Consider the following 14,605-nt stretch of genomic DNA (forward strand, 5'->3'; position numbering starts at 1 on the left):
TTTCTGGTTCTGTCAACAGTATCACTTTATCCCTATTAAACCGTCCAACTCAACACATTGGTCTGTTCCTTAGATTTTGATTAGAAGTGTTTAGCTGTGCATTTAGCTAAGCCTATGTACATGAGGACAACGCTTAGTGAAGATACTAATTTTTCTTTTTTTTCCAGCGAAATAATCTTCTGAAGATAAAAAAGTAAGGAAATCAAAATATTTATTGTGGCTTATTTATTAAAAATAGCCCCACAAAGACATTCTAAGCCTTCATAGTTTCACAAAAGTTTTCCAGACCGTCAGATAAAGAACAAACTGTTGTAAGGCGGCAGACAATCAGCAGACATGGATTTGAAAAACAGTTTCTACCAGAAAATATATAAAGAAATGAACTTAATTTTTTTTAATGTGAGATGAATTCTGAAGGCAATACATCCCTTCCCTTCCCTTCCCTTCCCTTCCCTTCCCTTCCCTTCCCTTCCCTTCCCTTCCCTTCCCTTCCCTTCCCTTCCTTCCCTTCCCTTCCCTTCCCTTCCCTTCCCTTCCCTTCCCTTCCCTCCCCTCCCTTCCCTTCCCTTCCCTTCCCTTCCCTTCCTTCCCTTCCCTTCCCTTCCCTTCCCTTCCCTTCCTTCCCTTCCCTTCCCTTCCCTTCCCTTCCTTCCCTTCCTTCCCTTCCCTTCCCTTCCCTTCCTTCCCTTCCCTTCCCTTCCCTTCCCTTCCCTTCCCTTCCCTTCCCTTCCCTTCCCTTCCCAGCACCATACTCATGGGATTCAAACAAAACGTGGGCCAACTCCTCTACCAGAACGGTCATCTCACAGGCACAACCAGGCTCAAAGCACACTTTCCTTCCACTGAAACACCTGTATATATCAAAGTGCTTCACAGGAACACAAACAGACAAGACCCATTAAAGACTTGAAATACATCTACTCAGGAGGAGTGATTTAATACGCTAGTTTAAAATTAAAGTGCTTGTCTTGAAACTGCAAAGTTGTGGGTTTGATTCGTGATTTATTTATGACTTTTGACAGTGTGTTTCTAAGAGAAGTTAATTAAATGTGTATATATTTGACATTTGAAATTGACATTTGTGACTGTACCTAGCAATGAACATAGCAATAGCAAATGTTGTAAGCAAAATTTAATGCAAGGGGACGCAAAAGAAAAAAAAATTCTGATGTCCCCTGGAGGGCTCCTAAACACATTAACAAAAAATAATCAGACTGCAGTTTGTAATTTTATTACTTTGGCTGAATCATGATAAACTGCCACCTTTTGCCACCAAGAAATCATTACTGATATAAATTTGTTAAAAGTATTACTGATTGCACTTTAAAAATTAGGTATCTTTATTTTAATAAAGGTAAAGTTTTAACAGTAATGATTTCTTTGTTAATGTCAAGTTGTCATAACACAGACATTTTGAATAATGTCAACTTTGTATCAAAAGGGTCATAATTTACCGAATGACGCTTTATGACAAGTTATAAATATTCATGAAGGCTTATTCATGTTCATGACAGATGTTATGTCATGTTTATGACAGTGTCATGACAGTCTTATTCACCCCCTTCAAATAAAGTGTTACCCCAAACTCATATCTAAACAACCTTTGAATCTTAGTTTGACTTCTATTGGTCTCAACAGGTTGTTTACTGAGAAAAGCACTTTTGTTATTCATTGCTACTTACTAGTCATTTTTGGTCCTGCAGCTTGAACACAATAACAAATATTTCGCCATATTTTATATTACATTTCACTGGAACTTTGCTGATTCCCCCAAAATTGGTCTTAAAAAATGTCAATGTTTATGGTCCCCCCAATAAAGAAATGGGATTTCCTCCCTTGATTTGACAATGACAGAATTACTTTCTCACATAGGTGTTGATTATTTTTATATAGATTTGTCCTTAATTATTAAAAATCATCACTTGAAAATTGTTATTATGTGTTTATGTACATTATCATTATCATATGTTTAAGTTTGAATGTGATTTGAAATATTAAAGTGCAACAGAAAAACAAAAACAGAAGAAATCTGAAAAAGATTTAATCCCAGCACTCTGGAAAAGCATACTTCTCAGATTAAGTAGGTACATTTTAAATCTAAACCTGCCAGGGCTATGAAGGATTTTGGGTTTAACTCTTGTGCATGTGAGGACTGAGGCAAATGATACAAGTTTTACGTGTGTGGGGTCAGTTGGACCCCATTTCTAAACACAATGCTTAATTGTATGTGACTTACCAATATGTTTATGCATTATTTGCAGTAAATGGGAAAAGAATGACCACTGAAGCTGCTCCTGTTGCAAAAATAACAGTTCCTAAAAATCAGGAAATCAACATCACCCAACCCGTTGAGCAGGAAGTCAACCGTAGCCCTTTCAGATCTGGGCAGGGCTATGGAGGAGCAAGAGGTGCAAGTGAGTATTTACTAAAGCTGGTTCTCATCCAAGTAAATGTGTTATAGTTTTGAAACAAAAAAACAAACATCTGGTTAAGGCAAGATTTTCATCTTATATCCTGTGAAGTTGCCTCTAGTTGTCTAAAATATTTACATTACTGAGGCTAAATACAAAATGAAACATGTTTTCTCTTCAGTATGTATGCTGCTTTTATAATTCAAAATGAATCCTACTCCAGCTGGACCCAAACAAGACATAAAATATTTGCGCTCCTGTCCTCAGAGGCCAACAAGCAAACTTCAGAAATATTCACACTGCCATCTACTGGTGATAGGAAGTATTTAAGGAAGTATTTAAATGTAGGCTGTAGCCATATGTATGCATGTCATGTATATGATAGTGTAGCTGAAAACCACATCATCTTCCTGGAATAAAGACTTTATAGTTCATAGTAACCAGACTTCAACCACCAGAGACTTGATTGGATGATTCCTTTTTTGGTCATTATGACTGCTGATGGTATTTTCTGTTTTTGTCAAGTAATTAGATGACTCTTGTCAGAGTTAGTGTTTCATTGAACATTGTGCTCAAAGGACAAATGGCAAACAGAAGACTTAATCTGAACCAGAACCAGAGAAGGACAATGCCAAGTTCATGAAAAAAGCCACCAAGCATTTCGAGGCTCTCGCTAACAGAGCTTCCACTAATGGCCACATCATCAACATATATGGTCATTATGGGAATGAAGTATGGGAATTTTGAAATTTTCCGCACTATAAGGCGCACCTAAAAACCTTTCCTCAAAAGCCAACAGTGCACCTTATAATCCGGTGCGCCTTATATATGGACCGATACTGAGCCACAACAGGTCTAGCAACTACGGTAAGCAGCCACCGACTTCATTTTTGCCCGTAGAAGAAGAAGCGTGTGGTGCATGCTGGGATAGTTGTCAGAACGCTGGTTTGTAATCTATTAATAAAGTTTGACTGACCTATCTATCTACATACCGACCGTCTAGAATCAGGTCGTCTGCAGGTCCTTTAGCACCACGTTCTCCACGAACATGCTGTGTGCAAACGGAGAAGGGTGACCATCGTCCGGCCACGCCCCGGCCCAGTCGCAGAAGGCTCTCCTCGCCGACCGGAGTCGGACTGTTTTGTTGACATTCCCTTTTAGTGCAGCTCCATCTAGTGGATGCATAACGTAACTCCAGCCTCTACTGTAGCGTCTATTCTAGATGCACCTTGTATATGAAAAAAGTTTTAAAATAGGCCATTAATTGATGGTGCACCATATAATTCACATATAATGCCTTATAGTGCGGAAAATACTGTAGAAGAGTCTCAGTGAAGCATTGTGTGAGCCAATCCTCTAGTTTAGACAGACAATGACACAATGAAGGGTTTGATATGAACATGACTATCTGATTGGTCCAGCTCAGTCCAATCACACGTCTCTGTTTCAGCAACATCCTGCACTGAAGACTAGAGTGAATGCATGGATACAGTCAGGCATAAAATAATTCAGTCTCCACTAAAAATTAGGTCCATGACTAAACTCTAAATTGGCCAAATTGTTTGAACTCAATAAATTACACATGAACTGTTTAAAGTAAACAGTGGGAATTAATTAAGAATTTTGTCCAACAAGTATTTCAAAGTCAACATGATCCACGTAATATTTGGAGTAAAATGAAAAATCACATAAGCTGTTCTTGTTCTAAAAAACTAACATCTCTCTACCCATTCAGAGGAAAAATCCACCTCCACCCAGAAAATGACTATTTAATCAGACTTTCACCAATGCATTAATATTATTTTCAGATTCAAGTGGTCCCAAAGAATGCTGCTTTGAATTCTTCAGAAGCATTGTAAACAAAAAGCTCATCTCTTCATATTACATGACTGATGACCGCTGCGCTAGACGTGCAGTTGTGTAAGTACTGCAAGCTGGGTTCCTGTTCATTGTAGGCTTTATGCTAAAGTTTGGAATTATATTTCATTTTTTTGCTTTTAGGAAAAAATTACATAATGTTCATTTCTTTTCTTTCAGTTTAATAACAAAAAGAGGACGCCACATCTGTGTGGATCCAAACCAACTCTGGGTGAAGAAGATTATTTACTTTCTGGATAGAGAGTCCTTTTAAAGGATCTGCCTGCTGTTCTGCTTCATCAGATCATGTGAAGAACAATAAAACACATGTGACAAAGTGATCATGATTTTAGTACCAGAACTATTCTGGTTCAAGTCATCAAAGATTTTGCTTTAAAGCTATAATTGTAAGTTTTTTCTGTAATCCTTTTGAAAGCTTTGCACAACAACTATCCTACAGCAGTGACAGGTTAAGAACTACATTCTTAACCAAGTAGTTAAGAAAATCTCATGAGCATTCTGTAAGGTTTTAAATAAAGGTTTTTTCAAATGATTCTTGTTTTTGAACACTTTAAAGAAAGCGTTAAATCTTTTCTTACTTCTTAAATCCGAGAGAGAGCGATAACTGTAGTCCATCCCTGGATGTAATTTTCTTTACACTGTCCTTTGATAAAGAGTTTTTTTTTTGTGCAGAATGTGAAACTAAACTCCAGAATAAAAGCAAAACTCCATGCGAAGAATTTGTTTGCATCTGGTGAGAAACTTTCATTGCCTGCAGTTTCCTCAGCTGAACCAAATATGGATAGTTTTAATCTCATTGAATGTAAAGCAATGAGAAAACATGTCTAGTTTTGAACAGCTTATTTTAATATCTGCTGGTTTGTCTCCTTATTCCTGAAATGAATTGTAAACTCAAATCTAGTTTATCATCATCAAACACGATCAAATGAAACTGCAGATGTTTCTCTCAAACTGGACAAGGAATAAAAACAACAAAATGAAAGACAATTTTAGGAAAAATTTAAATAACAGATACAACACATAACTTATGTATAACATATTTACTAAGGACAGATAAAGATATTGAACTCCAGGACTGAGCTAAAATATTAATTTATTGTTTTTAGACATATTTTCTTCACATAATGTTCTTGACTAATTCTTTATGACTTGAAGCATCGGAGGTTGTTAGAGCTTAGCTGGATTTTAGATGTGGAAAAGAAGGTCTGTTCCAGACGTGTACTTCAAAAAAATATTGGAGGATTATTCAGGACTTCAGATGTGTGTCTTCTTCAGGCATTTGTGTAAGTAGCAGCTACTGCCTTCATTTAACAAACTATATAAACAGACTCAGTGAACAGGAAAGATCCGGTTTTCTCATTGTTTTTTCTCTACAGGGTGGCCACTAAACCTGGCAGAGAAATTTGCATCGATCCAAATCAGTTGTGGTTCCAGAGTTACCTGAAGTCTTTCTCCTGCGATTGGTCAACTTGACTGATAAGCAATGAGTAAATAATAACATTTTGTTAGAAAATTGTTCTCAAAAATATTTTTTGTACAATAAACGTGTCTTCTAATGCTATAGTTATGTAACATTACATAACCAGTACATCTAGGTTATGTAATGATAAACCTAGATGAGTCAATTAAGAGTTAAGGTGGAATCTGTTGGACAAATATCTATTGTAAGTTATCCTGCAAAATCTGTTTTTGTGTTACCAACCCAACCAAAGCTAATGATGTTGGTTTTGATGTGTTCCAAACACTCATCGTAAGATTTTTTTTTATCAGATGAGATTATTAATGTTCTTGAACATCCCTCCAAGTTCTTTCAAACAAGAAATAACAAATCCAATAATAAGCTCCCTCTCACTCCAAATTTTCCAGTTGTTTTAAGAGGGTCTTCTACTCTTGTCTTTACAGAAACTGTTTTAATAATGTATGTTTGTTGGTCACCATGTTGGAGACTCTGCTTCAGCTCCCTGTACAGTTTCAGTAGGTTTAAGATTAATCTACTTCAACCTACTTAATTTAATGTGTAAACATCTTATTCCATAATCAAAAAAATCTGCAAACTTTCTTTCTAATTGTTCTGCAGTTTCAATTTATCCTGTTGTTCAAAGCAGCCTTTGCTCCAATTCAGCAAATCTAACGGTGACAGGAATCTGGATTTCATCAAATTATTGTTGATGTGTTTAAAATGTTCATTTAAACAGAAAATAACACTGGAAGAACACAGACTGACATCAACTTATGACTGTTGAGTCTTTTGAGTTTTGAATCTCTGTCACAAACTGAGATGAGCTCAATCATAACTAGTCAACATTTACAGAATAAAAAACACACAATCAGCAATAAAACCTTCATTCAAAATGGGATCTTCCATTTTGTCCTAATATCTCATGAAGGTATTTGGGTGTGAGTGATCTTCAAAATGACCTATTTGCTGATGATATTATAATTTACTGCTCAAAAAAATAAAGGGAACACTTAAATGTTAAAGTGTTCCCTTTATTTTTTTGAGCAGTGTATATTCGATGAACCCAACAAATTCTTTCACTCAATTAAATGGAAACTTGGTCTTTCTGCAAAGTCTATACAGAAAGACCCCAATCTGGGATTTGAACCCAGAACCTTCTTGCAAGGCAGTGATGCTACCATCTGCCTCACTATGCAGCCAACAAGAAAATAAAATAAAATGGAAAAAAAAGAATAAAAGATTTATTAATTTAGCTTTTGCAGCCAGAGTGATGAATGAGATGAACTATCATCACTCTGGGTTGACTCTGATGGTACTTCTGTTCATATTAGTTGATATTAAATCATTTTATTCTGTTTTCATTACAAATACACACAGAAACAACCAAATAAGGTCAACCTGTAGAGTCTATTAGCAGATTCTTTATCAGCTTTCGTTTCCTTCCTTATTTGCTTCTGGGCAATCAGATTATGATCATCCTCCATAATGTAAATTTCATGTTGCATAACCAAAGCCAGTAAGTCTGATCGCAGCCTGAGAGGTTGAATCAACATCCAGATGATCAGGATGGGTCACGACTTCTTCATTCACCTGCTACTGATGGCTCTGCTGCTTCAACACACTGAAGAAAGTGAGTACAGTACAGTGTTGTTCGTTTCTCTAATAATCTGTTTTTGGGATAGTTGTGTTGCACAGATTTTCAAGCTACGCATGTAATATAGGTAACAGGGACCTACTGTATGAAAGTGGTTATTATTCTCTAAAGGAATAAATGTCTTCAATTTATTTTTCTTATCTATTGTGTGAAATTATCTAGACTTTTGTCAACAACAGAACTGTGATCCTTGTAATGTTATTGTGTCCTATGAGAACCATCAGGGTGAAGCGAACAGCAAACTAGACAGAAACATGGAATGTCATGTTGCCACCAAAGAACAATAAAAACATTAATACATTTAATCTTGTTCATTTAACAGGCACATGTTGACTTTATTGTTTGGGCACAAAAACATTGTTGAAACTCAGTCTTCCAAAAAACTCGTCACCAGTGAACAGATTGATGTGAAAGACTAAATGGACGCGTCACCTCATCTGTTAGTTTTTAGGTGACTGAATCTCCCAGACTATTCAGGTCACCTTATGATTTTCTACACCACTTCTCAGTCTGATATTCACTCACTCCATACAAACTGAGCCTTTTTTGATTATCTCTTAACTTTTCTGAATACATGGTCATGCAAATCTTCGGTCTTTCTCCTGTCTCACCAGGTTCTGCTGGTCACAGTGCTTCCCTGGTGTCGTTTTACCTCGACTCTCCTAGGTTTTTAATGATCTGTTTGAAAGTTCTGATACGATGTTGTTGGTTTTCATAGCTTAGCCTATTGACGTAACCTTTCTGAATTCTTTCCTATTATCAATAGATCTTTAAAAGAGTGAAGAGCTTCCTCTCGTTGCTCAGTTTGGGTTACGCAATGACAAAGTTGCATAATTTCAGATTGTTAATAACTAAAAACTGTCAATCGCTGCCAAATGGACCAAATGTCCAGTTACTAGGCAACCAAATTAGAACAGGATCAACTGATTCTGTTCAAGTTTACTCAACAACACCAATGAACATTTTCATTTTCAAAGGAAACATCTATATCTAACCATTTAGTCTTCTTCTTAATCATTCATTATTTTCTCTACAGACGAGGAATTGAGGAGACAGAAGCAACCTAAACGTGATGAAGCGGTGCATCAAGAGTTTTGCTTGAGAATTCCTGAAGCTCCACACTCGACCGGTTTGGTTTTTGAAACCCCACAGCCTACAAAGTTGGCATCCAAACCCAAACCAGCTAGAAAAAAACCAGAGAGTCCTAAACTGCCGATCAGACGATCAAAACAACCTGAGGTTTATAGATCCCCAATGTCTGGGGAAGAAAACTATCCATCTACTGGTGTTCCTGAAATAGTACCAAAGATCCGCCCCATTGGTTTCCACAGCCCAGGTGAGGCCTCTTCCCATAGAGTTTAGAGGTGTTTTCACACTTAGTAATCCGGTAGACTTGGTTCGACCAAAGTTGCAACATTTTTACATTTTCAGCTGATGTGGTTGACTTCTACACTGCAAAGTCAAACAGCCAAAACCTTTTGAATAACCTGTTTCCCTCCTCGCCTGTGGTGGTGCTGCACCTTGGACAAGTGAAGCAAATAAAAAAATTTCTGAACAAGATTCTGAGAACAACTTCCGCCTACATGAAATGTACACAAAAATGGAGATGCGTCAGATTTATGTAGGATTTCTCTTTTGTCTTTGGTAAAAGAAAATGAGCCATTTCTCCCGCTAGTGCTAGATATGCTTGTTTGTTTTGGTTATATTTACCCAGAATCCCCAGCGTTGCTTTTGGAGTGCTCTCCATCTGCTTGGAGTTCACATGCATTTGAACCTCACCAGAGTTCAGTTCAACCAAACCTACAGGCTTCATTCCAGTCTTCTGTAGATACTATAACGTATCTGATGTTCTTTGACAGTTCTTTGGTTTTAGAGCCCAAAGCCCTTGTTGCTATGAAACACTTTTCACTAAGGACAAAGGCAAACCAACTCTTAGCCAGTATGTTCACGAGGTCTTTTACTTTTTGTGCTGGCTAAGTTTTGACAACTGCTTAATAGTGCTGTCACTGTTGATGCCTTGTGGTGCAACTCTTGATTTACCAACAAATTCAAACCATATTACAATCATAAGCAGGAGTACCAAATGACTTTCAAATTTTATCTGGTTGATATACTTGTCACTTAAATTTTTGTCAATGAAGGTTTATATTCTGTTTGATCATATATGTATTTTGCTTTGCTGAATGCCAGATGTCAATGATGTGCCCTTTGTCGAAATCTCAGACGGATGCTACTGCAAAGAGCAAAACAAGAAGCCGTCCACTGAGACCTATCGAGTCAGAAGCCTGAACATACACTATCCCAGTGAGACCTGCAGATCAACTGAATACATGTGAGTCACTGTGTGTTTATGGGAGATGATGCTTGAAGACAGCAGGTTAAAATTCTCTGTCAAATCAAACACATTCCGTTCTTTGTAAGTTGAAGGTTTAATAGTTTCTATGAGCTCATCCTCATGACTATTGAACTCAAATAGGATCAGCAGTGCCTCCACCTCTTGTCTTTCAGTGAAATCTTAAAAGACGGAAGGAGAGTTTGTGCGACGCAGTTCAGCCTCGTGACTCATTTTTTTCGGTACGTACAGAAGACGACTTGAGTTCTCTGCTGCTCTGCAGAGAGATATCATACTTTCCTGTAAAAGATGCAGCTTCTGTGCAGCATCTTATCTCACGGTTGCTATTTCATAGTCAGAGTGCACTCAAAACTATTTCCTGGCAGATTAAAAAGCAACTTTTTGAGTATCCAAGGCAACAGTTTCCCCTAAGCTGATTTACTGATAAGAATCAACCGACCCACAGGTCTCTTTCCAAACCAGTACCGGAGCAAAGGTCAACAGAATCACCTGAGATCTCATCTACAACACATCAGAGCACAACTGCAGAGACATCCACCTCGACACACCTGACAATCAATGGGCCACCGGGTCTTTCTGGCTCAAATATACATTATGAACAAGATCCAAATGGAGTGGAATACCATCTGTAAGTTTTACCTGTTAATCTGATGCTAGCACTGGCCGATATTTCATGTCTAAGTAAAGACATTTTTTGTGTTAACAGCACAGAGTACAATTAATTTGCCTTTTACTTTGGCAAATAAAGAGCAAATGTTACCAAATTTACAGGATTTACTGTTGATGATGAGAGGACAAAACACAGTTAAAGACTTGCTGGTCAATTAATTTGTTCCCATGTTATGGAGGGAGAACAGATTATTTTAGGCAGCTAAAATATTTGGTTCCTCCCCTCCCCCCTTAACTTATAATAATATAATAATGAGCGAATGTTACCACATTCACAAGACTTGTTGTTGATGAAGAAAGGGCAAAACATATTTGAAGAGTTTGTGAAAAAATAATTGGCTCCCATGTTATGGAGGGAGAACAGATTATTTCAGACAGCTGAAATTTTTGGTTCCTCCCAAGTAACTTTGGCAAATAAAGAGCAAATGTTTAGAAATTCTCAATGATTGCTATGTGTGATAGCATGTTTGAGCCACCAAAATTAGCAACTAGAAATTTCTTTTATCCAGCAATCTGTAATATTTTATATTACAACAGGATTTTCAGAAAACCTACACTCATCTTTTCAGAAAGTCTAATTTTTCATGCCCTACTATCAGCCAGCTTCCATCCCTTTATATTAGCATTAACATTAGCATGAGAAAAAATATAAATACAGACAATGTGTTGGAAAACTGTTTTTGGTGACTGACTTTTATTTGTCAGGCTTACATGTCAAAAGTTTAACAAAGACAGATTCTCATGGCGATATAATAAGAATATAATAGGGAATATAATAAGAGAAATCATTTCTTCGTCTCAGTCGTTCTGTTATCAATTTATGCTGATGTGTTTTCATTTGTCATATTTTACTTTTGTCAACAAATTATGTTCATTGCGTATCATCCATCCATCGTCTATGTCCACTTACCCTTGCGAGATCACAGGGGCTAAGCAGTGGCACACAAAGTGGGTTCGCACTTTAAGCGAAGCTTAGGGGCGCTGTGCTAATGGGGGCACCAAAAACAGTTTTGGAGAACATGATTTTATTTTTTTTTATTATTATTTTTCATTTGAAACATGTTGTTAGCTGATGACAGAAAGCTAAAGATGGAGAAACAGGAAAGAAAGCTGTTGGGGGCAGAAAAAATATGGAAGAGGATCAGGGATAAAGATGTTGTGTAGAGATGAAAAAAGTTTTTCAGTGCGGTTGACAGACAGTAGCTAAGTTATTTCAGTCTGTCAACATGAGGTTGTAAATATTCAGACTAGCTTAAGTTACTATGACAAGTCACTGCTGTCTTATGTCTCTGTGCTGCAGTTACAGGTGTGTCAGAGTTTGAATCCAGGACCTTCAAGGCAACAGCCCCCCATCCCCCAAATATGATTTTATCTTTAACAAGTGTTGAGTATTTGCAAGAGTTTTCAGTCTGTAACTACTATGTGTAATTTTTACATTCTCTTTTCTTTTTATGTAATCAGTGTCAAAATCCCCAAATTTGAACCAAATTTTCTTATGGATTCAAGTGGATCCAGGTCTGTTGAAGACCTCACAGGTAAAAGCTATATCTTCTAGGGATTGTTTAAAGTGGCATTGGTTGAAAATAACAAAATAAAAAACTGCCAAAAATTCCAGAAGCGATTCTGCTTTAGTCAAATTATTTCAGACTTTTTTTGGGTACAGGTTTGCCTTAATAACATCAATGTGTTTCAGAAGGATTTGGTGTTTTTGTTTACTTGGTAGCTTTGGTTGGAAACGGCACAGATTAATATAGTGTCACACAGAGATGTTTTACTTAGATTCACTTGGTTACAGTTTGTTGAGTCAATTGTTGGAAGAACTATATTTTTATGAGTATTCTTATAACATTATGTTTTTACTTTTACTTAAGTAATATTATGAAGTATTGCTAATTTTACTTGAATAACATTTATGGATGCTCTACTTGCTGCAAGTAGCTTCACTGACTCAAAACACACTCACGGAAACCTATGCTTATTTCTACTTTATATTTTATTTCATAAGTTTTACATTGAAAAAAAATATTTTAAAAGTGTTTCTTCTCCCTAAATTTGGTATTTTATAAAAAATATTCTTTAGTTGTGCAATTTTTCCTATTCATTTTAGTTTTTAAAGACCAGAATCTGCACATAACTACATTTTTTTTGTCTGTCTGGCTACATAATTTTGAAATACTTAGTCAGATGTTATGATAATTTTATTCAGTATCGTAGTAGACTTTTTAAGAAGTAAAAGTAAAATATAATTTATAATCTAATGTAATATTCAAATCTTAAATGTTGTGTTTTCATTAAAAAAAAAAAACAGAAGTAAGGTCTAGAAATCATCGGTCTTTCAGTAATGAATCCATATGTTTTATTCAGTGGCTTCAGTTACTAAAACAATTAACTGTTCAATAATACTTAAACTTATTGAATGTGAGTTAATTATGGCCATATGTATTCATTTTTTCTCCACTGTCTGTTTCCACTGCAGGACCTTGTGTTACCTGTATACGTCCTGTAAGGTGGAACAACTTTGACCTGAAGGACGTTCAGTTGGTGGATTTGAACTTCCAACTGTCCAACTGTCCCGCCGTCGTCTTACTAAGGTTTTCTATCTGCTGTAACATAAGCTGAGCGATTACAATCACTGCTTCATTTTGAAATGTTTTATATTTGCAAGCCATAATTTACACCCAGCAATGTGTCTTTTGCCTTCCAGTGTCAGCCTGATTGATGGACGCCATATTTGTATGGATTCTCTCCACCCTGAGTTCCAGCAGCTTCTAGACAAGTTGGAAATTAAAGAACCTTAAAGCTGACACTTAATGTGGTAGAGTTTAAGGTTCATGTCAGAGTATATATATATATATATATATATATATATATATATATATATATATATATATATATATATATAAACTGCTCAAAAAAATAAAGGGAACACTTAAACAACACAATATAACTCCAAGTAAATCAATCTTCTGTGAAATCAAATCTTCTGTGAAATCAAACTGTCCACTTAGGAAGCAACACTGATTGACAATCAATTTCACCTGCTGTTGTGCAAATGGATTAGACAACAGATGGAAATTATTGGTAATTATATTTCATTCACTCAGATCTAGAATGTGTTATTTGAGTGTTCCCTTTATTTTTTTGAGCAGAAAGAGAGATATCTTTATATATCCATTAAAAATGCCAACTTTGTAATAAATTATCCTAATTTTCACCCCCCTTCAAATAAAATGTTACCAAAGTGCTTTTATTTATTTATTTATTTATTTATTTATTTATTTATTTATTTATAAGAATTGTTTTTGTCGTCCCAAACAAAAACTTTTTCCTGTGGTTTTGTGAGGTGACTCCAGCTCACTTTGCTGATGAGAAGATATTTGCTGATTTTTGAAAAGCCCATCAGATAATTTATAATTTTGCACCGCAAAACTCAACTTGCAGAAAGAAAGCATTTATTGAATTATTTATATTAATTGATATCTGACATATTTTTTGTCATGAGCTGATGATGCAACAACGAATAGTGATTGCAGTGCAGTTTGCATTTTATTTCAACTGATGGACAGTGGAGTAACTAAGAAACCACTAATTATGTTATGTTGAAGAGCTCCTGTGTGCTGAGTTTAGGCTTCACTGCTCACCTGCTGCCTGGACTCTCTGCTTTTGGGTCCGAACCTCAACAACCGCAAATCATGACACAAGGTAAAGGGGCCAATTAACCGAAACTAACCAGCTTTTTTGACTGTGGGAGAAGCCAAAGCACTTGGAGGGAACCCACATCTGCACAGGGATATCATGGAAACTCCATGCAGAAACATCCAGTGGTGGAACAAACGTGCATGAATGCATGCACTCTTTCAAATGAAATGTTGTGAGCCTAATTAAAAGAAATGAAGATGTTGTCTTTTTTTAATGGTGGGAGAAGCCAAAGCACTTGGAGAGAACCCACATCTGCATAGGAATATCGTGGAAACTCCATGCAGAAACATCCAGTGGTGGAACAAACATGCATGCATGCTCTCTTTTTCAAATGAAATGTAGTGAGCCTAATTAAAATAATCTAATATGTTGTCTTTTTTTGACTGTGGGAGAAGCCAAAGCACTTGGAGAGAACCCACATCTGCATAGGAATATCGTGGAAACTCCATGCAGAAACATCCAGTGGTGGAACAAACATGCAT

General features: G+C 36.4%; 1 protein-coding gene across 1 annotated transcript; it reads left to right on the forward strand.

The window, feature by feature from the left end:
• Window positions 1-6,312: 6,312 nt before the first annotated feature.
• Window positions 6,313-13,228, forward strand: LOC145548912 (uncharacterized). Its single transcript, XM_081600000.1, has 8 exons — window positions 6,313-7,378; window positions 8,439-8,738; window positions 9,593-9,734; window positions 9,911-9,976; window positions 10,201-10,383; window positions 11,886-11,959; window positions 12,901-13,015; window positions 13,129-13,228. Exons 1-8 carry the CDS (start codon window positions 7,306-7,308, stop codon window positions 13,220-13,222), a joined length of 1,047 nt encoding a protein of 348 aa, XP_081456126.1. The 5' UTR covers window positions 6,313-7,305; the 3' UTR covers window positions 13,223-13,228.
• Window positions 13,229-14,605: the final 1,377 nt, after the last annotated feature.

This window comes from Poecilia reticulata, chromosome 18, assembly GCF_904066995.2.
Source record: "Poecilia reticulata chromosome 18, P_reticulata-male-v2, whole genome shotgun sequence".
NCBI classification, from domain to species: domain Eukaryota; kingdom Metazoa; phylum Chordata; class Actinopteri; order Cyprinodontiformes; family Poeciliidae; genus Poecilia; species Poecilia reticulata.